Below are 24,350 nucleotides of genomic sequence, written 5' to 3'. Positions count from 1 at the left end.
AAGTGCCACCGCTGCGCCCAGGGAGCAGAGATTTGGGGGTTTGGAGCCCCCCCCCCCCCCCTCCCGACCACGACCCCCACCCCCACCTCTTGTATTCGTCCCGCTTGGAGGCAGCGCAGCTGATCTTCTCCACGAAGCCCGTGGGGCCGCATTCCGGGATGCTTTTCTGTGAGGGGGGCAGCAGGAATGGGGGGGGGAGTAAAAGGGGGGAGGGCACGGCTGGGCTGGAAGGAAAGGGGCTGGGGGGGGAGGGGGGGGGAGGGCAGCGCGGGGCCTGGAGCGAGGGCACGGCTGGGCTGGGAGCAACGGGACCGGGGGGGATCAGGGATGGAGCTGCGGGGTCAGGGATCGGGGACTTGACAGGAATCGGGGGGTCAGGGCCTGGGCTGTCGGGGACGGCGGCCCCCCCGCACTCACCACCTCGAAGCTGGAGCAGCTGCCGCACTCCCGCGCCACCACGAACTCCTCCCGCCTCCAGCACGGCGTTGCGGGGCTCGCTGCGGGCACCGGGCCGGGGTCAGCGGATACCCGCGTACGGCCGGGACCCCCGAACACCCCCCCTCTCTCCGGACCCCCGTCCCGCACCCACCGGAGCGCCGCTCCTCGCTCGCCGCCATCGCCGCCACCGCCGTCACGGGCCTGCGGAGAGAGCGCTCGGCCTCGCACCGGCACCGGGCCTCGCGGCGGGCCCCAGCCCAGGCCCCGGCCCGACCCCGCTGCTCACCGTAGCCCAGCGCCCAGCATTGCGCACAGCGCCCAGAGCAGAGCGTACGGCACGCGGCAGCGCGGCCCGGCCCCGCACCGGGACCGCATGGCGCCCCGCAGTCACCGCGCGGGGCTCCGAGCGCGGAACGACGCCGCCATCGCCGTCCTCACGAGGGCTTCCGGGAGCGGGGGCGGGGGCTCCCAGGCGCGGGGGCGGGGCTTCCGGGAATGGGGAGAGCGACTTCCGGTGTGCGCGTGGCTCGTAGCAAAGGGGCGCGGCTTAAGGTTCTTTCCCAACACGGCCGCCGCCGCCCTCCCCAAGATGGCGCCGCTCCCACTTCCGCCCGTGCGGGGAACCCCGCAGCGGATATAGCGCCGCCCGTTTCCGGTCCTGCCCCTTTTCGGTCGCTGCCGCCGCACGCCGCCGCCATGCCTGTGAGTGCGCCGCGCCGCCGCCATCCCGCGGTCCTCCCGCACCGAGCGTCCGCGGGCCGGGAGGGGCAGCACGGGTCGGGAGGAGCGGGGCGGGGGCGGGAAAGCCGCGGGGGGGCCGGGCGGGGCAGGGCTGGCCGCCATCTCGTCGGGCGCGGGGGCGCAAGATGGCGGCGGGCACTGAGCGCTGTGCTCGCAGCTGGCCAAGGACCTCCTGCACCCCTCCCCGGAGGAGGAGAAGCGCAAGCACAAGAAGAAGCGCCTGGTGCAGAGCCCCAACTCCTACTTCATGGACGTCAAGTGCCCAGGTGAGGGAAGGGCGCCCGGCGCTCCCCGGCTCGTCCCGCCGGCCCGGCCCGCCGCCCGACTCCCCGCTTCTCTCCCGCAGGCTGCTATAAAATCACCACCGTGTTCAGCCACGCGCAGACCGTCGTGCTCTGCGTCGGCTGCTCCACCGTGCTGTGCCAGCCCACGGGCGGCAAGGCGCGTCTCACAGAAGGTGGGTGAGCGCCGGCTGCTCCGGTCCCCGTACCCGACGGGCTCCCCGTGAAGCCGCGCTGCTCTGCCGGCCCGAGCGGAGGATGCCGACAGGCCGCGCTGCTCACCGCTCCGTTCTCCCCTCCTTCCCCCCCCCAGGATGCTCGTTCCGAAGAAAGCAGCATTAAAGCCGCGGCGCCGGGATGGCCGGGGCTGCACACACGGCGGCCGCACGGCACGGAGCCCCGGGGGGCATCCCGGCAGTGTGAGCTGTGCTGTCCCTGCAGCCCCCCCCATCTTGCTGTCAATAAATTTTGGATAAAACAGTCGAATTGCTTTTATTGCTCATGAAGGGAGGGAGGTGGGCTGCTGGCTTCTGCCGAGCCGCCGAACCGCCTCCACCTTCTTTCAACGGCCAACAGCCGACCTGCGTGCTTCAGCCCAACAGATGGGGGGGGGAGCTGGGTGCTGCCCTCCCCTGCTCACAACACAGCAGCTCCACGCGGTACGAGGGCGCTCAGATTCAGTTCTGCACGCTCCACAGCCCCAGCTGCGTCCTCCTGCCTCCCTGCGTGGGGCCGGGGGGGTGGAAATATCCTGCATGGGAAATAAAGGGCTGCACCCCACGTCCACAGAACCACACCGAGGTCAGAAAAGAGCTACGAGGCCATGGGGTCCAATGCCTGCTCTGACCCCTCAAAGTCCCCACAGCTTTGGAGCTTTTCCTCCAGGGCTGGTAATGAAGTCCCTGCACGGCTCTGATCCCGTGGTGGGGATGTGAGCCCAGCACTGCAGGGCACTCACCTGCCTGAGGCACAGCCGTGTTGGGCACATAAATGAGGGGCACAGCCTGCAGCCTGGCCAGGAAGGCGTTGTATGCTGCCAAAACAGAACCGGTCAGCACCGTGCCCACAAAGCTGCCTTAAGAGCTGCCAAAAAGCGGGAGGGGTGGGGGGAAAACGAAGGGAGGAGGAGAGGGACGGGGATGGGCCGAAGGATGCAGGTGTTAATCAGTGGATTACAGAGCCCTGCGCTTACCGAGGTAAATAACAGCTGTGGATCCCAGGACGGCAAAGAGAGTGAAGAGGAGGATCTGGAAGGAGCTCGCGAGCTGCCGGTGAATTCCCACCGCGCCGCGCTGCCCTGGGGCGCAAAGAGAGGGGAGGTGAGGCACGTGCGGACAGCAGCTCTGAGAGCTTCCCCCGGCGGCCTGCGAGGGGCAGCAGCTCGGGATCAGCGCTGCACCGGGACGGCAGCGGTAAATCGGGCCGAACGGCGGCACCGCAAACGGGCACGGGGCCCCGATTGATCCGGAAGCGGGCGCTCACCCGGGGGCTGCTCCGCCGCGACGGCTCTGGCCGTGACCGCGTCCCTTTGGCCGGTGAGAGGACAAGAGACGGTGATGGAGACCGCCGGCCCCTGGCGGAGGGAGCTGAAGTCGAGCACGCGCACGGCGTAATGCACGAGCCCGGGTTTGTCGGGAAAGAACTCGGGAGGCGCCACTGCCAAGGCTGGAGAGCTGGACCGAACCTGGCGACAAAGAAACAGCGTCAGCCGCCGCGGCTGCTGCCGAATGCAGGAATGCTTTCAGAGCCAGGGGATGAACGACAGAGCCGGACTGGGCGCTCAGCAGCCGTGCTGCACGTCCCCGCAGTGGCTGCGCATTTCTGCCCCCAGGAACGCAGACAGAAGAGCAAAGCTTTTCTCCATACCTCCAGCTGTTCCAGGACTTGCTCGGCTCCCAGCACGCTCAGCACGGCGCTCGGCTGCGTGCTGCTGAACGCTAATTCTGAGTGACCGAGGGAGAAGGCAGGGAGGAAAGGAACCAGGATGCTCTGTGTGTCGCTGCTGAGAGAAACCAGGACGTGCACAGAGGTGTTGGTTGTGCTGAGCGCCCGCAGGGCTTCCCTGGGCTGCGGTTTAGCGGTGATTACGCAGACATAGAGACCTGTGTGGCAGACAGGATTCACAGAACGGCCGGGGCTGGAAGGGACCTCAAGGATGATGAATCTCCAACCCCTCTGCCACATGCAGGGCCACCAACCTCCACGTTAAATGCTAAAGCAGGCTGCCCAGGGCCCCATCCAACCTGGCCTTGAACACCTCCAAGGACGGGGCATCACAGCCTCTCTGGGCAGCAGTTCCAGCACCTCACCGCTCTATGGGTAAAGAATTTCCCCCTGATGTCCGACCTCAGCCTCCCCTCCCTCAACTTCAAACCACTTCCCCTCGTCCTACACACATCAACCCTGTCAAAGAGTTGATTCCCCTCCCCTCTGTAGGCTCCCTTTAGGTATTGAAAGGCTGAATTCGCAGCAGAACAAAACCAGAGCGGCAGAACGAAGCGCCGCGTTCTGAGGTCACCTCACCTTCCTGGGTGCTGAACTCGGAGCTCACATGGAAGACGTCCCCCGCTGCAACGCCCTCCACAGCGCTGCTGAACTTCAGCTGGCACCGCAGGTGGGACTGAGGGACCAAACGCTGCCTGATGGCACCGACCTGAGCGGAGCTGCAGGAGCCTGCGGGGAGAACGCAGGGCTGAATCCATCAGCCTCTCACCCTCAGCAAAACAAGGCCAAGTTTGCCCCACACACAAAGCAGCGCCGGTCGGGTTTCGCCATCGGAATCCCCTGCTCTGGTGCTTCCAGAGGCAGCTCCTACCTTGGAGGGTTTCTCTCCCGCTGCCCGTGGCAACGAGAAGGCGGAACGCAGAGGAATTGGGAGCGTTGGTTAAAAAGCTTTTCTGAGCAGCCTGGAGATGTAAGCGGGACGAGGCATCGACTGCAACCTGAAGGATGCAGAACAGACACCGAGTCACACGGCTTTCTTCTGTTATCCCACACAACTCTCCTAGCTGGATAATACACCAGAAACCAAAACCAAAGGACTGGCATCCTCCTGGAGGGTTTATTCTAGGACTGTGGGCACTGGTTATCATGGTTTTCTTCAAGACATATGGAATCAAACACATGAAGCACATCTTCTGTTTTTATGCGGGGTGACCTCATGGCAGCCTATCAATACCTGAAGGGAACCTACACCCAGGAGGGGAGTCAACTCTTCCAAAGGGCTGACAACAGCAGGACGAGGGGAAATGGATCCAAGTTGAAGGAGGGAAGATTTAGGTTGGATGTTAGGGGGAAGTTCTTTACTAGGAGAGTGGTTAGGCCTTGGAACGGGCTGCCCAGGGAGGTTGTGGATGCCCCGTCCTTGGACGTGTTCAAGGCCAGGTTGGACGGGGTCCTGGGCAACCTGATCTGAATGTGGATGTTTGGTGGCCCTGCCAGGCAGGGGGGTTGGAACTCCATGATCCTTGGGGTCCCTTCCAACCCGGGTGATTCTGTGATGCTGTGATTCATAGGGGCACACAGGGATGCCATAGGGACACATGAGGAGCCATAGGGGAGCATGAGGACACCATAGGGACATATAAGGATGCTATGGGGACACATTGGGACACCATAGGGACACATGAGGACACCATAGGGACATAAAAGGATGCTATTGGGACACATAAGGTCACCATTGGGGCACATGAGGACCCCATAGGGGCACACAGGGCTGCCATAGGGACACATAGGGACAGGTTGGACGGGGTCCTGGGCAACCTGATCTGAATGTGGATGTTTGGTGGCCCTGCCAGGCAGGGGGTTGGAACTCCATGATCCTTGGGGTCCCTTCCAACCCGGGTGATTCTGTGATTCTGTGACAATTGAAGACTGCTCTGAAGGACACTGAGATCACGGTGAAACACCTTGAATGGAAATGAGAACCCAGCCCTCCTCGCTTTGTTTCCTGCTGGCCCTTCGCTTGCTGTTTTGTCGCCAGGAGTTTCAGAGCAACTCTGAGCCTGGCTGTCAGTCCCTGCTCTAACAGTGCCCACCTCCAGGGACTGCGTGCATCTCAGCAGCACAGCGCTGCAGGGAACAGCTGAGCTGCTGCTTTTCCTCTTGAGAACAACAGCATCAACACACACAGACCTGGAGTGCAGGAGCGGGCTGCCCCTCTCATAGGATGGCCTGGGATGCAAGGGAGCGCAAGGGCCATCAGCTCCAACCCTCTGCTGTGTGCAGCCCAGGCTGCCCTGAGAACCCATAGGGTGCCATAAGGATCCATAGGGTGCCATAAGGATCCATAGGGTGCCATAGGGATCCATAGGGTGCCACAGGGATCCATAGGGTGCCACAGGGATCCATAGGGTGCCATAAGGATCCGTAGGGTGCCATAGGGATCCGTAGGGTGCCATAAGGATCCATAGGGTGCCATATGGATCCATAGGGTGCCATAGGGATCCGTAGGGTGCCATATGGATCCATAGGGTGCCATAAGGATCCATAGGGTGCCACAGGGATCCATAGGGTGCCATAAGGATCCGTAGGGTGCCATAGGGATCCGTAGGGTGCCATAGGGATCCGTAGGGTGCCATAAGGATCCATAGGGTGCCATAAGGATCCATAGGGTGCCACAGGGATCCGTAGGGTGCCATAAGGATCCGTAGGGTGCCATAGGGATCCGTAGGGTGCCATAAGGATCCATAGGGTGCCATAGGGATCCATTGGGTGCCATATGGATCCATAGGGTGCCACAGGGATCCATAGGGTGCCATAGGGATCCATTGGGTGCCATATGGATCCATAGGGTGCCACAGGGATCCGTAGGGTGCCATAAGGATCCATTGGGTGCCATAGGGATCCGTAGGGTGCCATATGGATCCATAGGGTGCCACAGGGATCCATAGGGTGCCATATGGATCCATAGGGTGCCGTAAGGATCCATAGGGTGCCACAGGGATCCATAGGGTGCCACAGGGATCCATAGGGTGCCATATGGATCCATAGGGTGCCATATGGATCCATAGGGTGCCACAGGGATCCATAGGGTGCCATATGGATCCGTAGGGTGCCATAAGGATCCATTGGGTGCCATAAGGATCCATAGGGTGCCACAGGGATCCATAGGGTGCCACAGGGATCCATAGGGTGCCATAAGGATCCGTAGGGTGCCATAGGGATCCGTAGGGTGCCACAGGGATCCATAGGGTGCCACAGGGATCCATAGGGTGCTACAGGGATCCATAGGGTGCCATATGGATCCGTAGGGTGCCATAGGGATCCGTAGGGTGCCATAAGGATCCGTAGGGTGCCATAGGGATCCGTAGGGTGCCATAGGGATCCACAGGGTGCCATATGGATCCATAGGGTGCCACAGGGATCCATAGCGTGCCATATGGATCCATTGGGTGCCATAAGGATCCATTGGGTGCCACAGGGATCCATAGGGTGCCATAGGGATCCATAGGGTGCCATAAGGATCCACAGGGTGCCATAGGGATCACAGGGTGCCACAGGGATCCATAGGGTGCCACAGGGATCCATAGGGTGCCATAGGGATCCATAGAATCATGGACTCATAGAATGGCCTGGGTTGAAAAAGAGCACAACAGCCATCAGTTCCAACCCCCTGCTGTGTTCAGGTCTCCAACCAGCAGCCCAGGCTGCCCAGAGAACCCGCAGGGTGCCATAAGGATCCATAGGGTGCCATTGGGATCCATGGGGTGCCATAGGGACCCAAAGAATCATTGACTCATAGAATGGCCTGGGTTGCAAAGGACCACAATGTTCACCTCATTCCAACCCCTGCTGTGTGCAGGGTCACCAACCACCAGAGCAGGCTGCCCAGAGAACCCATAGGATGCCATAGGAATCCATAGGGTGCCATAATCATAGAATCATCAGAGAATCCTACAATGGCCTGGGTTGCAAAAGCCCACAATGGCCATCAGCTCCAACCCCCTGCTGTGTGCAGGTCTCCAACCAGCAGCCCAGGCTGCCCACAGAACCCATAGGGTGCCGTAAGATCCATAGGGTGCCATAAGGATCCATAGGGTGCCATAGGGACCCATAGAATCATGGACTCATTGGATGCCCTGGGTTGCAAAGAACCACAACGGCCATCAACTCCAATCCTCTGCTGTGTGCAGGGTCTCCAAGCACTACTCCAAGCTGCCCAGAGAACCCATAGGGTGCCATAGGGACCCAAAGAATCATTGACTCATTGAATGCCCTGGGTTGCAAAGGCCCACAGCAGCCATCAGCTCCAACCCTGCTGTGTGCAGGTCTCCAACCAGCAGCCCAGGCTGCCCAGAGCCACATCCAGCCTGGCCTCCAATGCCTGCAGGCCTGGGGCATCCACAGCCTCCTTGGGCAACCTGTGCCAGCGCCTCACCGCCCTCTGTGCAGGCTGCTCTGTGCCCTGTGGAATGGTGCTAAATACCTCTCTGTGTGTCTTCACAATCCCTGGGATATCAAGGAAGACAAGAGCAGTTCCAGAGCTCCTCGCTAACGCTGCTCCGCTCATGCTGTCTATGATCAGCACGGAGGGGGGGGAAACGTGCCACGTCCCCGGGTCACCTGCAAACATTGGGCTGCAAGTTGGCTGCACTGCATGGCGGCTTCAGTCAGAGCCCCTGCAGGGCTGAGGAGCTGCGTTCAGCCAGCAGTGAGCACCACAAATCTCTTCCCGTGCATCTCTGGAGCTCCTACAGAGCTCTGCTCCTTGCAGGCCTCCTCAGGGCAGCTCCTTCCCAGCACTGCCCAGCTACAGACACCACAGCAGTGCCTGCTAATTCAGAGGGCTTCATTCACCTCAATAAATCAGGACCATAAACTGGAAGGTTAAGTTTGGGGTTCAGCAAGGAAGAAGAATGCTCAAGTGAACTTGAATGGAACGGGAGAAAGCTGCCTGCATTCCTTGGGAGGCTTCTTCTGGTTCTAAAAATGCCATCAGAGACTTCATTTACCATGCAGCTCTGATTAGCCAGTGACAAAGGCACAGAGGCAGGCCTGCCGCCCCATTACGCAGGAGCAGTTAAGGAAGGCTTTGTTCCAGCACCACTGAGTTGCCCCGGGCGGCCCGTCCTCTGAGTGTGTATAAAACAGCCATTCTGAAGTTGGGGCAAAAGGGACAAATGCTCTTTTTGTGTTAAAGATCATAAAATCGGGCCCACGCTTGAACTCCAAAGAGGCGAGGAAGTGAAGCCCTCCTGCAAACAGGAGGCTGCGAGCATCAGGGATGCGTGCAGCTCCATCCCCACCCCGAGGCACAGCTCCCATCCCAGGGAAGATTCAAGGCTTCACAACTCTCAGAGGCGTCCCATTAAAACCCCACCAGCCCAGCCTTCCTCTGCTCCTGCACACAAAGCAGCCCAGCTACAGCAGAAAGCACACAAACCTTCCTGGCTGACGAGGGGCGAGCTGAAACAGACAACATCTCCTACCGCGAGGGCTCCGGGCAGCTCTGGCTCGATGGCACATTGCACGGGCACAGGGATGCAGTCCACCAGCCCTGGCTGCCTCCTGTCCTGCACAGTCAGGAGCGTCACTCCTCTGCTCACGGCCTGAGCAACGTAGCTGTGATTCTGATTTGTGGGTCTAACGAGCAGCAAGTCGTCTCTGCAAACAGAGAGGGAAGTGCTGCAAGTCACCCCCGCAAGGCAGGTTGTCTCCTGCTGTTTGTTTCCCACACGTTGCCATGGAATTTCCCCTCTATTCAGCACCGGTGAGGCCGCACCTCGAGTGCTGTGTTCAGTTTTGGGCCCCTCACTGCAAGAAAGACATTGAGGGCCTGGAACGTGTTAAATGAGGGCAATGAAATGGTGAGGGGTCTGGAGCACAGGGCTGTGAGGAGAGGCTGAAGGAGCTGGGAATGTTCAGCATGGAGAAGAGGAGCTCAGGGGGGACCTCATGGCTCTCTATGACTGCATGAAGGGAGGCTGCAGTGAGCTGGGGGTCGGCCTCTGCTCTCGTGTCATCAGTGAGAGGAGCAGAGGGAACGGCTTCAAGCTACGGCAGGGGAGATTCAGGCTGGACATGAGGAAGAATTGCTGGTCAGAAAGGTGGGCAGCACTGCAATGGATGCCCAGGGAGGTGGGGGAGGCACCGAGCCTGGGGGTGTTGAAGGAAAGGCTGGATGTGGTGTTGAGGGCCGTGGTTCAGTGGGAGCTGTTGGGAATGGGGGAACGGTTGGACTGGAGGAGCTTGGAGGTCTTTTCCAACCTTGGGGATTCGATGATTCTATGATTCTATGTGTCCCTATGGCATCCCCATGTGTCCCTATGGAGTCTCCATGTGTCCCTATGGCATCCCCATGTGTCCCTATGGAGTCCCATGTGTCCTTATGGAGTCCCATGTGTCCCTATGGAGTCCCATGTGTCCCTATGGCATCCTCATGTGTCCCTATGGAGTCCCATGTGTCCCTATGGAGTCCCCATGTGTCCCTATGGCATCCCCATGTGTCCCTATGGAGTCTCCATGTGTCCCTATGGAGTCCCCATGTGTCCCTATGGCATCCCCATGTGTCCCTATGGAGTCCCATGTGTCCCTATGGCGTCCCATGTGTCCCTATGGAGTCTCCATGTGTCCCTATGGCATCCCCATGTGTCCCTATGGCATCCCCATGTGTCCCTATGGCGTCCCATGTGTCCCTATGGAGCCCCCATGTGTCCCTATGGCAATCCGATGTTGTTGTGTTGAGGGCCGTGGTTCAGTGGGAGCTGTTGGTGATGGGGGAACGGTTGGACTGGATGAGCTTGGAGGTCTTTTCCAACCTTGGTGATTCTATCATTCTATGAATTGGTGAGGGGCTCTCGATTCTCAACAGCTGGTCTGAAACGTGTTTCAGGTTCAAGATGGATCCCTGCATCTCCGCTGTCGCTCGTGACGTCAAAGGGGCCGCAGGCGGCTCTCAGGACCGTACCTGTTCACAGCCAGCTGCAGCTGGCCGTGCTGGGTGTGAAACTTCTCCCCGATGCTGCTGTAGAACTCCACTGCAATGAGCAAAGCCATTCCCAGGGGGAAGGCGGCCAAGGGAACGCCGCTGCCGGTACGGATTTGGGGACCAACGTTTATCTTGATGTAGGAAATGGGGGCGACCTGGAAAAGGAAAGGCGCTGAGCCAAGGTGCTGCCCTGTGTGAGGCCTGGTGGCTGAGCGCTGCCTGAGTCTCACCTGGATGCTGGTTACGATCGTCTGATTGACTCCAAAGAGCTCCAGGGAAGTCACCTCCAGCGCAGCAATGCCTGGGATGGGCCCGGCCCTCAGGAGCCCCTGCTCGCGTCCCTCGAGGACCGAGGAGTTGGGGTAACACTGCAGGATCTGGAAGCTGACAGACGCAGCCCCTTCCCTTGGCCAGGAACAAAAGCAAGAAGATTGTGTTAGATTTGCACAGCCTGGAAGTTCATCATGGAAAGGGTCCAGAGGAGGGCGACTAAGATGATGAGGGGGCTGGAGCAGCTCCCCTATGAGGACAGGCTGAGGGAGTTGGGCTTGTTCAGCCTGGAGAAGAGAAGGCTGCGGGGTGACCTCATGGCAGCCTATCAATACCTGAAGGGAACCTACAGCCAGGAGGGGAGTCAACTCTTCCAAAGGGCTGACAACAGCAGGACGAGGGGAAATGGATCCAAGTTGAAGGAGGGAAGATTTAGGTTGGATGTTAGGGGGAAGTTCTTTACTAGGAGAGTGGTTGGGCCCTGGAACGGGCTGCCCAGGGAGGTTGTGGATGCCCCGTCCTTGGACGTGTTCAAGGCCAGGTTGGACGGGGTCCTGGGCAACCTGATCTGAATGTGGATGTTTGGTGGCCCTGCCAGGCAGGGGGTTGGAACTCCATGATCCTTGGGGTCCCTTCCAACCCGGGTGATTCTGTGATTCTGTGATTCATAGGGGCACACAGGGCTGCCATAGGGACACATGAGAAGCCATAGGGGAGCATGAGGACACCATAGGGACATAAAAGGATGCTATTGGGACACATTGGGACACCATAGAGACACATGAGGACACCATAGGGGCACACAGGGCTGCCATAGGGACACATAGGGACAGGTTGGACGGGGTCCTGGGCAACCTGATCTGAATGTGGATGTTTGGTGGCCCTGCCAGGCAGGGGGGTTGGAACTGCATGATCCTTGGGGTCCCTTCCAACCCGGGTGATTCTGTGATTCTGTGATTTCACCCTCAAGCAACGAGCAGCAGCAGCTCGTCTTCTCTTTCTTTTTTTTCCCCTGACTGAAAACATTCAGGGTGGCTCCCAAGTTCCTCAAGACCAACATCTCAACAGAACCGACCACCAAAACCCCAGCAGGGCAGGCAGACAGCAAAGCCTGAGATCTTTTTTTTGGAGGCAGGAGCTGAGGAGTTTGGTTTTTTAACCACGCCGCTGTTGGGGCTCAGCAGGGGATGTTTCACCCCCTTTAAGAACCTGAGGAGTGTTTTCTGCTCTGCACTGAACTACACTCAACACATTCTTTCCAGACAGCAGCTTGAAGCAGAGCATGCTTCAAATTCCCAGCTTTGGAGCAGGAAATATGTCAGACTCTGCTGAATGTCTCGGGACAGGAAAAATGAGCTCAGAGGCAGCTGCACGTGGTGCCAGGAGAGAAGCACAGCTTCGCAGGTCGGCTGCCCTGCGTTCTGGGTTTCCCTTCCTGTGTCTCTACCTGTTTGTGTACAGCTGGAGTTGAGAATTCGTGGACATTAAAATTTGCTCAGTGGAAAACAAGGCAGGCAATACAGACAGCTTTTCAAACACCTACAGGCAGAACAAAAAGAAATGATTACACAGAGACACCGAGAAACGGATTAACAAGAGCTGGAAGTCAGGAGTGAAGGAAGAGCAGCTCCTGGTCACCACAAGAGCAGACAAGGAGGTGCAAAGCTCTCCTTGCAGCCGTGCCCAACACGTCTGCCCCAAATGAAGCTTTCCTGCTGCTCCTGCTCTTGCAGGCTGCCCCCAGGTGTCTCCCACTCCAAACAGCGCCTCTGCAAGGAGCCCTTGGCACGTACCAGGACCTGCACTTCATCTGACAGCTCAGCCACGTTGCCTTCAAACTGCCCAGCAGACGCGTTCAGGCACTGCACCTTCACCCTGATGCCTGTTCTGCCTGCCGCCCTCGTGCGCACGACCATAGCGACGTTGTTCTGCGCTGGGAGCTGAATGGAGACCTGTGAATCATAGAATCATAGAATCACCAAGGTTGGAAAAGACCTCCAAGCTCCTCCAGTCCAACCGTTCCCCCATTCCCAACAGCTCCCACTGAACCACGGCCCTCAACACCACATCCAGCCTTTCCTTCAACACCCCCAGGCTCGGTGCCTCCCCCACCTCCCTGGGCATCCATTGCAGTGCTGACCACCTTTCTGACCAGCAATTCTTCCTCATGCCCAGCCTGAATCTCCCCTGCCGTAGCTTGAAGCCGTTCCCTCTGCTCCTATCACTGACGACACGAGAGCAGAGGCCGACCCCCAGCTCACTGCAGCCTCCCTTCATGCAGTCATAGAGAGCAATGAGGTCCCCCCTGAGCTCCTCTCCTCCATGCTGAACATTCCCAGCTCCTTCAGCCTCTCCTCATCAGCCCTGTGCTCCAGACCCCTCACAGCTTCGTTGCCCTCCTTTAACACGTTCCAGGCCCTCAATGCCTTTCTTGCAGTGAGGGGCCCAAAACTGGACACAGCACTCGAGGTGCGGCCTCACCAGTGCTGAATATAGGGGAACAATCACCTCTCTGCTCCTGCTGGCAGCGCTGTTTCTGATGCAAGCCAGGCTGCCATTGGCCTTCTTGGCCACCTGGGCACACTGTGGGCTCATGTTCAGCCCAGCATCAATCAATACCCCCAGCTCCATTTCCTCTACGCCGTCCTCCAGCCACACCAGGCCTGCAGCGTCGCCTGGGGTTGTTGTGGCCGAAGTGCAGGACCCGGCATTTGGCCTTGTTGAACCTCATCCCATTGGCTCCAGCCCAGCTCTCCAGCCTGTCCAGATCCCTCTGTAGGGCCTCGCCACCCCCAGGCAGATCCACACTTCCAGCCAATTTGGTGTCATCTGCAAATTTACTGAGGGTGCAAAGTGAAGAGGCAGCTGAGCTGCAGGCCGACCCGGCTTTGGATCAACAACTGCCTGTGTGCTCCTGTCCCAGCTCCCGAGGCCTTCAGCCACGCGCTGCGCTGTGAGGCCACTCTTGGAGGCTTCTCCATACCTCCCTGTGCCGAGGAAGCAGCTCCAGGACGTCTCTTTTGCTCACTGACCACTGGAAACTCAGCTCTGGGTTGGCGTTGCTGAAGGAAAAGGGAGTCAGCATGTTGTTCAGCCCCACCACGAAGACTGGCATCTGCAGAGGAACAACAGTCACCAGAGAGAAGTGTCACACAGGAAGAATGCTGTCAGCAGCGGGCATCTGAGCTTCCCTGTGGCCTGGGCTTCTTGGCCCAATCCTGTATGAAGGGCAGAGCTCATTACATAGGGCTCCTTACATGGGGCTCCTTACATGGGGCTCATTACATGGGGCTCAATACATGGGGCTCAATACATGGGGCTCATTACATGGGGCTCAATACATGGGGCTCATTACATGGGGCTCATTACATGGGGCTCATTACATGGGGCTCAATACATGGGGCTCATTACATGGGGCTCATTACATGGGGCTCATTACATGGGGCTCAATACATGGGGCTCATTACATGGGGCTCATTACATGGGGCTCATTACATGGGGCTAATTACATGGGGCTAATTACATGGGGCTCAATACATGGGGCTCATTACATGGGGCTCATTACATGGGGCTCATTACATGGGGCTAATTACATGGGGCTAATTACATGGGGCTCAATACATGGGGCTCATTACATGGGGCTCAATACATGGGGCTCATTACATGGGGCTCAATACATGGGGCTCAATACATGGGGCTCATTACATGGGGCTCATTACATGGGGCTCAATACATGGGGCTCATTACATGGGGCTCATTACATGGGGCTCATTACATGGGGCTAATTACATGGGGCTAATTACATGGGGCTCAATACATGGGGCTCATTACATGGGGCTCATTACATGGGGCTCATTACATGGGGCTAATTACATGGGGCTAATTACATGGGGCTCAATACATGGGGCTCATTACATGGGGCTCAATACATGGGGCTCATTACATGGGGCTCAATACATGGGGCTCATTACATGGGGCTCATTACATGGGGCTCATTACATGGGGCTCAATACATGGGGCTCATTACATGGGGCTCATTACATGGGGCTAATTACATGGGGCTAATTACATGGGGCTCAATACATGGGGCTCATTACATGGGGCTCATTACATGGGGCTCATTACATGGGGCTAATTACATGGGGCTAATTACATGGGGCTCAATACATGGGGCTCATTACATGGGGCTCAATACATGGGGCTCATTACATGGGGCTCAATACATGGGGCTCAATACATGGGGCTCATTACATGGGGCTCATTACATGGGGCTAATTACATGGGGCTCATTACATGGGGCTCAATACATGGGGCTCATTACATGGGGCTCATTACATGGGGCTCATTACATGGGGCTCATTACATGGGGCTAATTACATGGGGCTCATTGCATGGGGCTCATTGCATGGGGCTCATTACATGGGGCTCAATACATGGGGCTCAATACATGGGGCTCAATACATGGGGCTCATTACATGGGGCTCATTACATGGGGCTCATTACATGGGGCTAATTACATGGGGCTCATTACATGGGGCTCAATACATGGGGCTCATTACATGGGGCTCATTACATGGGGCTCATTACATGGGGCTAATTACATGGGGCTCATTACATGGGGCTCAATACATGGGGCTCAATACATGGGGCTCATTACATGGCATCAGCAATCGAGTTGAACCCCTGCAACTCACAGGAGGGGAATGACATCTGATACACAGGTGATGAACTCACTGCAGCACTGCATTCTCTGCAGTCCTTTAGAACACAAAAGAAACCCTCCTCAACCTGGCTTAAATGCCTGGCAGCAGCGAGGAGGTCGTAACCTCTCCCCACCCAAAATCCACTGAATGTGTATTTCAAGACCTGAAATCAGCCCCTGCATCTCCAGGGAAACCGAGAGGAAAGGAAAGGTTGCTGTTTAGGAGCAGAGCAGCTCTCTGAACGCACCCAGCCCTTCTGCAGCAGCTGAGAAATTCCGGTTTTAAACACACATTCCGCTCTGTCTGCAAAAAAAATCCTCCCTCAGAATCTCTCCTTTGGTTTTCAAAGCACTGCAGGCACACGACAGCCCTCCAAATCTCCACAAAGGAATTCCAGGCAGCGCTCTGCTACAACGCAGCTCCCTCCGGCCGCTGTGACGTGGCATTCCAGGCTCCTCACCAACCCACATCCATCTCTGCTGCCCTCACGCTCACACAGAGCTGCTTCCCAGCCCAGAAATCCAGTTCAGGGCAGAGCTGTAAGACCTGAATTCCATGTGAGCAGCTGCAGAGGGCTGGTGCTTCTCTCTAATCTAACGGTGCTACTTTCTGCTGCACGCTGGGATGAACGAACTGGAAAGCAAAGGAGCTCCTTCTACTGATGGCTGCACTCCAGTCAGCACTGAGCTCAGGGTTCAGAACCACAGGCATTTATTCATCTGTTTATTAAGGATCTTCCTTATCTTTTGGCCATGGGAAGCTTTCAGTGAGGGCCACGGTACCTCAGTGCCTGCGATCAGCCTCGTGGAGGGGACGTGAATTCGTACAGCGTTTAACCGGATCACTTCCAGCTCCACTCGATCCTGCAAAGCACAACAGCACTTCAGCACGGCGACGTCTGCACAGCATCACAGAACTGGAGGGGTTGGAAGGGAGCTGCAGAGCTCATGCAGTCCAACCCCCTGCCAAAGCCGTTCCTACAGCAGGGCGCACAGCTCGGCATCCAGGCAGGTCTGGAACATCTGCAGAGCAGGAGACTCCAGCACCTCCATGGGCAGCCTGTTCCAGTGAACAGTGGGACCATAGAGACACGTTGGGACCCATTGGGACCCATAGAGACACGTTGGGACCCATTGGGACCCATTGGGACATGTTGGGACCCATAGAGACACGTTGGGACCCATAGAGACACGTTGGGACCCATGGAGACACGTTGGGACCCATAGACTCCACCACCTCCCTGTGCAGCCTGTTCCAGTGAACAGTGGGACCCATAGAGAAACATTGGGACCCACTGGGAACCATAGAGACAAGCTGGGACACATTGGGACCCATTGGGAGCCATAGAGACATGTTGGGACCCGTTGGGACCCATAGAGACACATTGGGACCCATGGAGACACGTTGGGACCCATTGGGACCCATAGAGACACGTTGGGACCCATGGAGACACATTGGGACCCATTGGGACCCATAGAGACACATTGGGACCCATTGGGACCCATAGAGACACGTTGGGACCCATGGAGACACATTGGGACCCATTGGGGCCCATAGAGACACATTGGGACCCATTGGGACCCATAGAGACACGTTGGGACCCATGGAGACATGTTGGGACCCATTGGGACCCATAGAGACACATTGGGACCCATAGAGACACGTTGGGACCCATGGAGACACGTTGGGACCCATTGGGACCCATAGAGACACGTTGGGACCCATGGAGACACGTTGGGACCCATGGAGACACATTCGGACCCATAGACTCCACCACCTCCCTGTGCAGCCTGTTCCAGTGAACAGTGGGACCCATAGAGACACGTTGGGACCCATGGAGACACACTGGGACCCACTGGGACCCATAGAGACACATTGGGACCCATGGAGACACGTTGGGACCCATGGAGACACATTCGGACCCATAGACTCCACCACCTCCCTGTGCAGCCTGTTCCAGTGCTCCGTCCCCTCACTGTAAAGAAGTTCTTGCGCACATTGCTGCACAACTTCCTGTGCTGCAATTTCCAGCCGTTTCCCCTCCTCCTGTCTCCACTCCCCACTGAAAAGAACCCGGCCTCACCATTCTGCCCCCCACACCTCAGATATTTACAGACCTGGATCAGCTCCCCTCTCAGTTGTCTCTTCTCAAGGCTGAACAGACCCAGTTCACTCAGCCTTTCCTCATAGCAGAGATGCTCCAGGCCCTTCACCATCTTTATGGCCCTCCGCTGGACTCTTCCCAAGAGCTCCCTGTCTTTTTTCTACTGGGGAGCCCAGACCTGGATGAGGCAGTGCTGCAGATGAGGCCTCAGCAGGGCAGAGCAGAGGGGGAGGATCGCCTCCATCAACCTGCAGCTCTGCCTCCCAAGCACGCTGCCCTGGCTGCTGCCCTGTCAGGCAGGGAAGGGGCTGCCAGCACCTCCCCACGGCCAGCCTGCAGCGCTGCTGACCGCTGCCCAGCCCAACACACGGAGGTTCCTTGTGGAGCTCCTGGATTCCCGCTGCCTTTCATTGCATCCCTCTGGGGGCGCCAGAAAGCAAGGAAGAAGAGTGGAGAAGTTTCCCCCCTGGCTCCGGATGGCCGTCTCTCCTGCTTGTGACTGTTAAGACAGTTTTTACCGATGACAAACACCAGGTCCACGTGCCTTTAACAGGAGGTTTTTTTTTCCCAGGCCAGCTTTTCAAGGTCTGGCTTGATTGAAAGACATTGAGATTTTGGAAAGGGTCCAGAGGAGGGCGACTAAGATGATGAGGGGGCTGGAGCAGCTCCCCTATGAGGACAGGCTGAGGGAGTTGGGCTTTGTTCAGCCTGGAGAAGAGAAGGCTGCGGGGTGACCTCATGGCAGCCTATCAATACCTGAAGGGAACCTACACCCAGGAGGGGAGTAAACTCTTCCAAAGGGCTGACAACAGCAGGACGAGGGGAAATGGATCCAAGTTGAAGGAGGGAAGATTTCGGTTGGATGTTAGGGGGAAGTTCTTTACTAGGAGAGTGGTTGGGCCCTGGAACGGGCTGCCCAGGGAGGTTGTGGATGCCCCGTCCTTGGACGTGTTTAAGGCCAGGTTGGACGGGGTCCTGGGCAACCTGATCTGAATGTGGATGTTTGGTGGCCCTGCCAGGCAGGGGGTTGGAACTCCATGATCCTTGGGGTCCCTTCCAACCCGGGTGATTCTGTGATTCTGTGATTCTGTGGCTACCAATGCGATTCAAAAGGCTGACAAAGGGAAGAGGGAGTAAAGAACGCAGATGGAAGATACCTGTGAAAACACGGTCACTCTTCCTGTGTCTTCGCTGACCACCTGAACGCTGCCCTGGATGCTGGCTCTTCCCACTGCCTTTGCTGTGACGTGTCCAAGGCAGCTGACCTCAGCCACGGAGCGGTTGGAGACAGAGAAGTGGACGCTGGATCGTGGTTGGGGCCCACCTTCAGACATCACCTGAAGCGCGTTTAAACAGGCGAGCCGTTCATTAAGACAGACATCAATTAGCAAATCCCCACATTGCTGCTGCTGTGAGGGAAGGAATCGACACCTCCGGCTGCCCGTCCCACACCTCTGCCACCGCTTCAAAGGACACAAAGCCCACCATGCAGCCACATCCTCACGCCCTCTGAGGGCACAGCACCAGGACGGCATCACGGCCCAGCAGCACCCAGCTCTCCCATCCCAGCACTCAGAAGCAGCACACAGCACCACCGAAGCTCAATTCAGCAGTCGAGGAGAGCTCTGGGATGTGCAGTGCTGAACTGAGGTCTGATCACCGCCACAGGGCAGGATTTGGGAGCAGGAACACTAATAGGATTCGGAGCCTTTCCTCCTAAGCTTAATTAAGCTCCATTCACCACATGAATCGTATCGTGAAATACTAACAGGGAAAGGAAGCAAGAAAAAATGCTCACCTGCATCATATTGTGTGGAATAAGGGTAATCTTCCTTGGGATCAGTTTAAACGGAGGAAAGACCTGGCAGAAGGGAAGGATATTCTGCTGTAAACCATTACACGTGTTTTTCTATACACCAGACGGAGTACAGAGGCTGCTGGCACTCAGTTCACGTCCAAGGGGATGTGGGGACAGCCTTGCACAGAGCCCTCTAGTGAGGGCAGTGCTTCTGCCTTCCGAATGGAAGGGCTGGCAGAACAAGGGGCCACGCTGCCAAAACGCCATCAGCAGAGAGCTGCTTTCATCTCCCCTGAAGCACCTGGAACACAAGGATTCCACAGCAGCCAACAAAAGAGCGGATCTCAGAGCTGTGCGTCCTCACCTCAAGTTTCCGAGGAGCAGAAGTGATTTTTCTGCCCATCCTGTCCCAGGCTGTAGCTACCAAAGTCGTGTGGCCCACAGCAACAGCATGGAGTACGTGCAGCTGGGAATATTCTCCCACTTCCTCCACTTGCCTAGAAGACACTTCAGCATGACTCCACTTCTCATTTCCTGTGTTATAACTATGAGATAAGTCGGGCAGGAACTGCTGAGCTGGCAAGTTACAACAGAGAGGTTTGTATTGCCCACAGCACACAGCTCTGAATGGCAAAACACCACATAATAAAGAGAATAAATGTGAGGGAATCGACTCCTTGGTCGAAAGGGGAACGGATGGACGGAGCTACCAGGCCTGAAGTAATGCAAATAGTTCTCCTGGAGTTCTCAGGTCTGTTAGAACCATAGAACCATAGAACCATAGAACCATAGAATCATAGAACTATAGAATCATAGAATCATAGAATCATAGAACTATAGAATCATAGAATCATAGAAACATAGAATCACAAGGTTGGAAACGACCTGTAAGATCATCTGCTCCAACCGTCTCCTCATCACCACAGCCACCACCAGCACCAAACCTCATCACACAGCTCCTCATCCAGACGCCTCTTGAGCACTGCGCCTCCTCCACCCCCTGTGCAGCCATTGCAGTCCTGACCACCCTCTGAGAGAAAAAGTTCTTCCTTATGTCCAACCTCAACCTCCTCTGGTACAACTTGCAGCCATTGCCCCGTGTGCTGCTCGTTGCCTGGGAGAAGAGGCCAAATCCCTCTTCACCACAGCCTCCCTTCACGCAGTTGCAGAGCGCAGTCAGGTCTGCCCTGAGCTCCTGTTCTCCACTCTGAACAACCCCAGCTCCCTCAGCCGCCCCTCATCTTTGTGCTCCACACCCCTCACCATTTCATTGCCCTCCTTTGAACGCATTCCAGGACCTCAACGTCTTTCCTGCAGTGAGGAGCCCAAAACTGAACCCAGCACTGGAGGTGCAGCCTTGTACCTTGTACCTGTACCAGAGCTGAGCACAGGGGATGCTCAGCTCCCTGCTCTGCTGGCCATTCCTCCTGCAGGCCAGGATGCCGTTGGCCCTTTGGCCTCCCGGGCTCCCTGTGGGCTCCTGTTCAGCCCAGCATCCACCAGCACCCCCAGCTCCTTCTCTTCTTCACACTCACAGCCGCTCATCCCCAAGCCTGCAGCGCTGCATGGGGTTGCTGTGCCCAAATGCAGGACCCAGCACTTGGCCCTGTTGAATCTCATCCCATTCACCTCAGCCCAGCAATCCAGCTGATCCAAATCCCTCTGCAGGGCCTCCCTGCCCTCAGGCAGATCCACACCACCTCCCAGCTTGGTGTCACCTGCAAACTGAGGGTGCACTCAATGCCCTCATCAGGTCATCAATGAAGATATTAAACAGGATGGGCCCCAGCACCGAGCCCCTGGTTTTCCTCACAAGGTGAATATTCTCAGCACTCTTTGGAACGGCCCGACGCAATGCTCACCCAAAGGTCACAACAGGCGCCGCTGCTTGCAGCTGCAGCTTCATGTACTTGAAGTATTTACTCTGCAGGGGAAGTCGCTGAAAGCCCAGCACTCGAACAGTGGCCGTAACGGGGCTGCCAACCTCAGCCTGCATTGAAAGGGAAGAGGGAGGAAGGGAAGGAGCAAGATGCAAGATTCCATCGCATCTGGATGCGAGATGCCAAGCCTGATCTCGTGGTCTTGGCTCTGCTGGGTGGGCAATGCATCCCATAATAGCGGCTTTTAGGAACAGCGGGGCTTCCCCAGGGCTGTCTCACCTTTTCAGTGAGATCCACCTCCACCTCGAGTACATCAGACACGCACACGTGGGCCGCGACTGGAGGCCAGGAGGCCAAACAGGAATCGTGGATTAGCAGGCTTAAAAATCCAGGCTGCAAAGGGGTGACCTGCAAGGAGAGCAAACAGGCACAGCCATAGCAAGGGGAGAAAACGTTTCCCTCTCTGCTCCAGAAATGAGGCGCTGTGCTCAAACCCAGCTGCACCGATCGCTGAGCACAGCCACAGGATTTGGCTCAGCTCACACAGCTCCCCCAGGATCCCTCCTGCACCAAGGGAGCCGTGCGCTGTCCTGGGGAACCTTTGGGTCCGGTCTTGTTCAACATCTCTACATCGAGTGCTGCGTCCAGTTTTGGGCCCCTCACTGCAAGAAAGACATTGAGGGCCTGGAACGTGTTCAAAGGAGGGCAATGAAATGGTGAGGGGTCTGGAGCACAGGGCTGATGAGGAGAGGCTGAAGGAGCTGGGAATGTTCAGCATGGAGGAGAGGAGCTCAGGGGGGACCTCATGGCTCTCTATGACTGCATGAAGGGAGGCTGCAGTGAGCTGGGGGTCGGCCTCTGCTCTCGTGTCATCAGGGATAGGAGCAGAGGGAACGGCTTCAAGCTACGGCAGGGGAGATTCAGGCTGGACATGAGGAAGAATTGCTGGTCAGAAAGGTGGGCAGCACTGCAATGGATGCCCAGGGAGGTGGGGGAGGCACCGAGCCTGGGGGTGTTGAAGGAAAGGCTGGATGTGGTGTTGAGGGCCGTGGTTCAGTGGGAGCTGTTGGGAATGGGGGAACGGTTGGACTGGAGGAGCTTGGAGGTCTTTTCCAGCCTTGGTGATTCGATGATTCTATGATTCTATCTTCATCAATGACCTTGATGAGGGGATGGTGGCCACCCTCAGCAAGTTTGCTGATGATATGAAGTTGGGAGGATTGGCTGACAGCCTGAAGGCCGTGCTGCCATTCAGCGAGAGCTGGACAGGATGGAGAGCTGGGCAAAAAACAAACCGGATGAGGTTTAACAAAAGCAAGTGTGGAGTCTTGCATCTGGGGAGGAATAATTGCATGCAGCAGCACAGGTTGGGGGATGAGGTGCTGGAGGGGAGCTCTGCACAGAGGGACCTGGGTGTCCTGGTGGACGACAGGTTGCCATGAGCCAGCAGTGTGCCCTTGTGGCCAAGAGGGCCAATGGCATCCTGGGGTGCATTAAAAAGAGCGTGGCCAGCAGGTCAAGGGAGGTGATCCTCCTCCTCTGCTCTGCCCTGCTGAGGCCTCATCTGCAGCACTGCCTCATCCAGGTCTGGGCTCCCCAGTACAAAAAAGACAGGGAGCTCTTGGGAAGAGTCCAGTGGAGGGCCACAAAGATGGCGAAGGGCCTGGAGCATCTCTGCTATGGAGAAAGACTGAGTGAGCTGGGTCTGTTCAGCATGGAGAAAAGAAGACTGAGAGGGGACCTGATCCAGGTCTGTAAATATCTGAGGTGTGGGGGGCAGAATGGCGAGGATGGACTCTGTTCAGTGGGGAGTGGAGACAGGATGAGGGGAAACGGCCATCAGCTGCAGCATAGGAAGTTGTGCACCAATGTGTGCAAGAACTTCTGTGCAGTGAGGGGACGGAGCACTGGAACAGGCTGCACAGGGAGGTGGGGGAGTCTATGGGTCCCAACGTGTCTCTATGGGTCCCAACGTGTCTCTATGGGTCCCAATGGCTCCCAATGTGTCTCTATGGTCCCACTGTTCACTGGAACAGGCTGCACAGGGAGGTGGTGGAGTCTCCTGCTCTGCAGATGTTCCAGCCCTGCCTGGATGCCGAGCTGTGCGCCCTGCTGTAGGAACGGCTTTGGCAGGGGGTTGGACTCCATGAGCTCTGCTGCTCCCTTCCAACCCCTCCAGTTCTGTGATGCTGTGATTCTGAGCAGTGCTGGCTTCCACTTCCAAGCCACACAGCAGCCAAAGTTCAGCCTTTGTCCTCTGGCAGTGAGATTCGATTGCTCTCTCTCAAATAAAACCTGGGAAGTTTTGACTTCTGCCTCAGCCACAAACTTTTGCCCTCCGGGTCCCAACCGACCGGCTGCAACTGCAGGTACTGCAGGAGGACACAGCAAACTGCAGGAGGGGATTTTTGTAAGGAACCACATCACATCTCAGCCCAACCAGGAGACAGGGAAAAAAAAGACAACAAAAAGCAAAGCAAAAGATTGATTTCCTCCTTTTTTTTCCTCTGAGGTTGAAGCTTCCTCAGCACTGCAGTGCGAACCCCTGCACAGCGCTCACCTCGATGGCGCCGTCTGCCTCCAAGTATCTCACGTTCACTATTCCCTCCTTGCTGCTGTTGACCAGGAAGTATCCAGAACCTTCCACAAGACTGAACAGCTCCTGCCAAGGAAAACAAAACCCCAGCAAAGAACTGAGCCCTGAGGTTTCACTGCCAAACGTGAAGGCACCACTTGTTGCACAGCTTCACAGGCCCGGCAGGCACAACGGTGCTGTTTACCTTGACAGCAGGGTGGTTCAAGATGGTGACATTAGCAGGCAGAACCGCCACGTCCTCAACCAGCAGGAACTCCATGGAGGTAAATAAGCCAGACGGTGCCTGGGAACACAACAAAATGTGTCCAGTTTTGGGCCCCTCACTGCAAGAAAGACATTGAGGGCCTGGAATGTGTTAAAGGAGGGCAATGAAATGGTGAGGGGTCTGGAGCACAGGGCTGATGAGGAGAGGCTGAAGGAGCTGGGAATGTTCAGCATGGAGAAGAGGAGCTCAGGGGGGACCTCATTGCTCTCTATGACTGCATGAAGGGAGGCTGCAGTGAGCTGGGGGTCGGCCTCTGCTCTCGTGTCATCAGGGATAGGAGCAGAGGGAACGGCTTCAAGCTACGGCAGGGGAGATTCAGGCTGGACATGAGGAAGAATTGCTGTT

General features: G+C 57.1%; 3 protein-coding genes across 8 annotated transcripts in view; 1 reads left to right on the top strand and 2 right to left on the bottom strand.

Moving 5' to 3' along the window:
* JTB (jumping translocation breakpoint) overlaps positions 1-911 on the bottom strand; it is a 1,430-nt gene extending 519 nt beyond the window's left edge. Inside the window, exons 1-4 of the mRNA XM_048928915.1 lie at positions 725-911; positions 590-639; positions 418-497; positions 81-166 (exon numbers count right to left, since the gene is read on the bottom strand). Of these exons, the coding sequence (XP_048784872.1) occupies positions 81-166; positions 418-497; positions 590-639; positions 725-813 (305 nt within the window). The 5' untranslated portion in view covers positions 814-911. The remainder of the gene's footprint in view (positions 1-80; positions 167-417; positions 498-589; positions 640-724) is intronic.
* A 96-nt stretch (positions 912-1,007) lies between these two features.
* On the top strand, positions 1,008-1,940 carry RPS27 (ribosomal protein S27). Its single transcript, XM_048929420.1, has 4 exons — positions 1,008-1,140; positions 1,337-1,445; positions 1,526-1,636; positions 1,774-1,940. The coding sequence occupies exons 1-4, from the start codon at positions 1,135-1,137 to the stop codon at positions 1,800-1,802; spliced, it is 255 nt and encodes an 84-aa protein (XP_048785377.1). The 5' UTR covers positions 1,008-1,134; the 3' UTR covers positions 1,803-1,940.
* Positions 1,941-2,059: 119 nt separating this feature from the next.
* The window catches only part of NUP210L (nucleoporin 210 like), a 35,042-nt gene continuing 12,751 nt past the window's right edge, over positions 2,060-24,350 (bottom strand). For 4 of the 6 annotated variants that reach the window (XM_048929395.1, XM_048929397.1, XM_048929399.1 and 1 more), the window contains 22 exons: positions 23,925-24,023; positions 23,705-23,806; positions 21,424-21,552; positions 21,127-21,254; positions 19,629-19,761; positions 19,265-19,327; positions 18,624-18,803; positions 16,145-16,225; positions 13,643-13,774; positions 12,453-12,611; positions 12,107-12,198; positions 10,620-10,794; positions 10,369-10,544; positions 8,845-9,065; positions 7,888-8,024; positions 4,276-4,402; positions 3,984-4,133; positions 3,327-3,562; positions 2,943-3,144; positions 2,653-2,752; positions 2,419-2,493; positions 2,060-2,211 (listed from right to left, as the gene is read on the bottom strand). In XM_048929395.1, the coding sequence (XP_048785352.1) occupies positions 2,097-2,211; positions 2,419-2,493; positions 2,653-2,752; positions 2,943-3,144; positions 3,327-3,562; positions 3,984-4,133; positions 4,276-4,402; positions 7,888-8,024; positions 8,845-9,065; positions 10,369-10,544; positions 10,620-10,794; positions 12,107-12,198; positions 12,453-12,611; positions 13,643-13,774; positions 16,145-16,225; positions 18,624-18,803; positions 19,265-19,327; positions 19,629-19,761; positions 21,127-21,254; positions 21,424-21,552; positions 23,705-23,806; positions 23,925-24,023 (3,012 nt within the window). In that variant the 3' untranslated portion in view covers positions 2,060-2,096. Of the gene's footprint in view, positions 2,212-2,418; positions 2,494-2,652; positions 2,758-2,942; positions 3,145-3,326; positions 3,563-3,983; positions 4,134-4,275; positions 4,403-7,887; positions 8,025-8,844; positions 9,066-10,368; positions 10,545-10,619; positions 10,795-12,106; positions 12,199-12,452; positions 12,612-13,642; positions 13,775-16,144; positions 16,226-18,623; positions 18,804-19,264; positions 19,328-19,628; positions 19,762-21,126; positions 21,255-21,423; positions 21,553-23,704; positions 23,807-23,924; positions 24,024-24,350 lie in introns of those variants that run through there. The other 2 variants (XM_048929396.1, XM_048929400.1) reach the window with 2 other exon arrangements.

This window comes from Lagopus muta, chromosome 29 (genome assembly GCF_023343835.1).
Source record: "Lagopus muta isolate bLagMut1 chromosome 29, bLagMut1 primary, whole genome shotgun sequence".
Lineage (NCBI taxonomy): Eukaryota > Metazoa > Chordata > Aves > Galliformes > Phasianidae > Lagopus > Lagopus muta.
This window is presented reverse-complemented; position numbering and strand designations above follow the sequence as displayed.

Excerpts from the sequence above, each read along its gene's own strand:
- RPS27 (XM_048929420.1), top strand. Across the intron at positions 1,446-1,525 it reads CATGGACGTCAAGTGCCCAG|GCTGCTATAAAATCACCACC; the intron begins GTGAGGGAAGGG and ends TCTCTCCCGCAG. Across the intron at positions 1,637-1,773 it reads CAAGGCGCGTCTCACAGAAG|GATGCTCGTTCCGAAGAAAG; the intron begins GTGGGTGAGCGC and ends TCCCCCCCCCAG.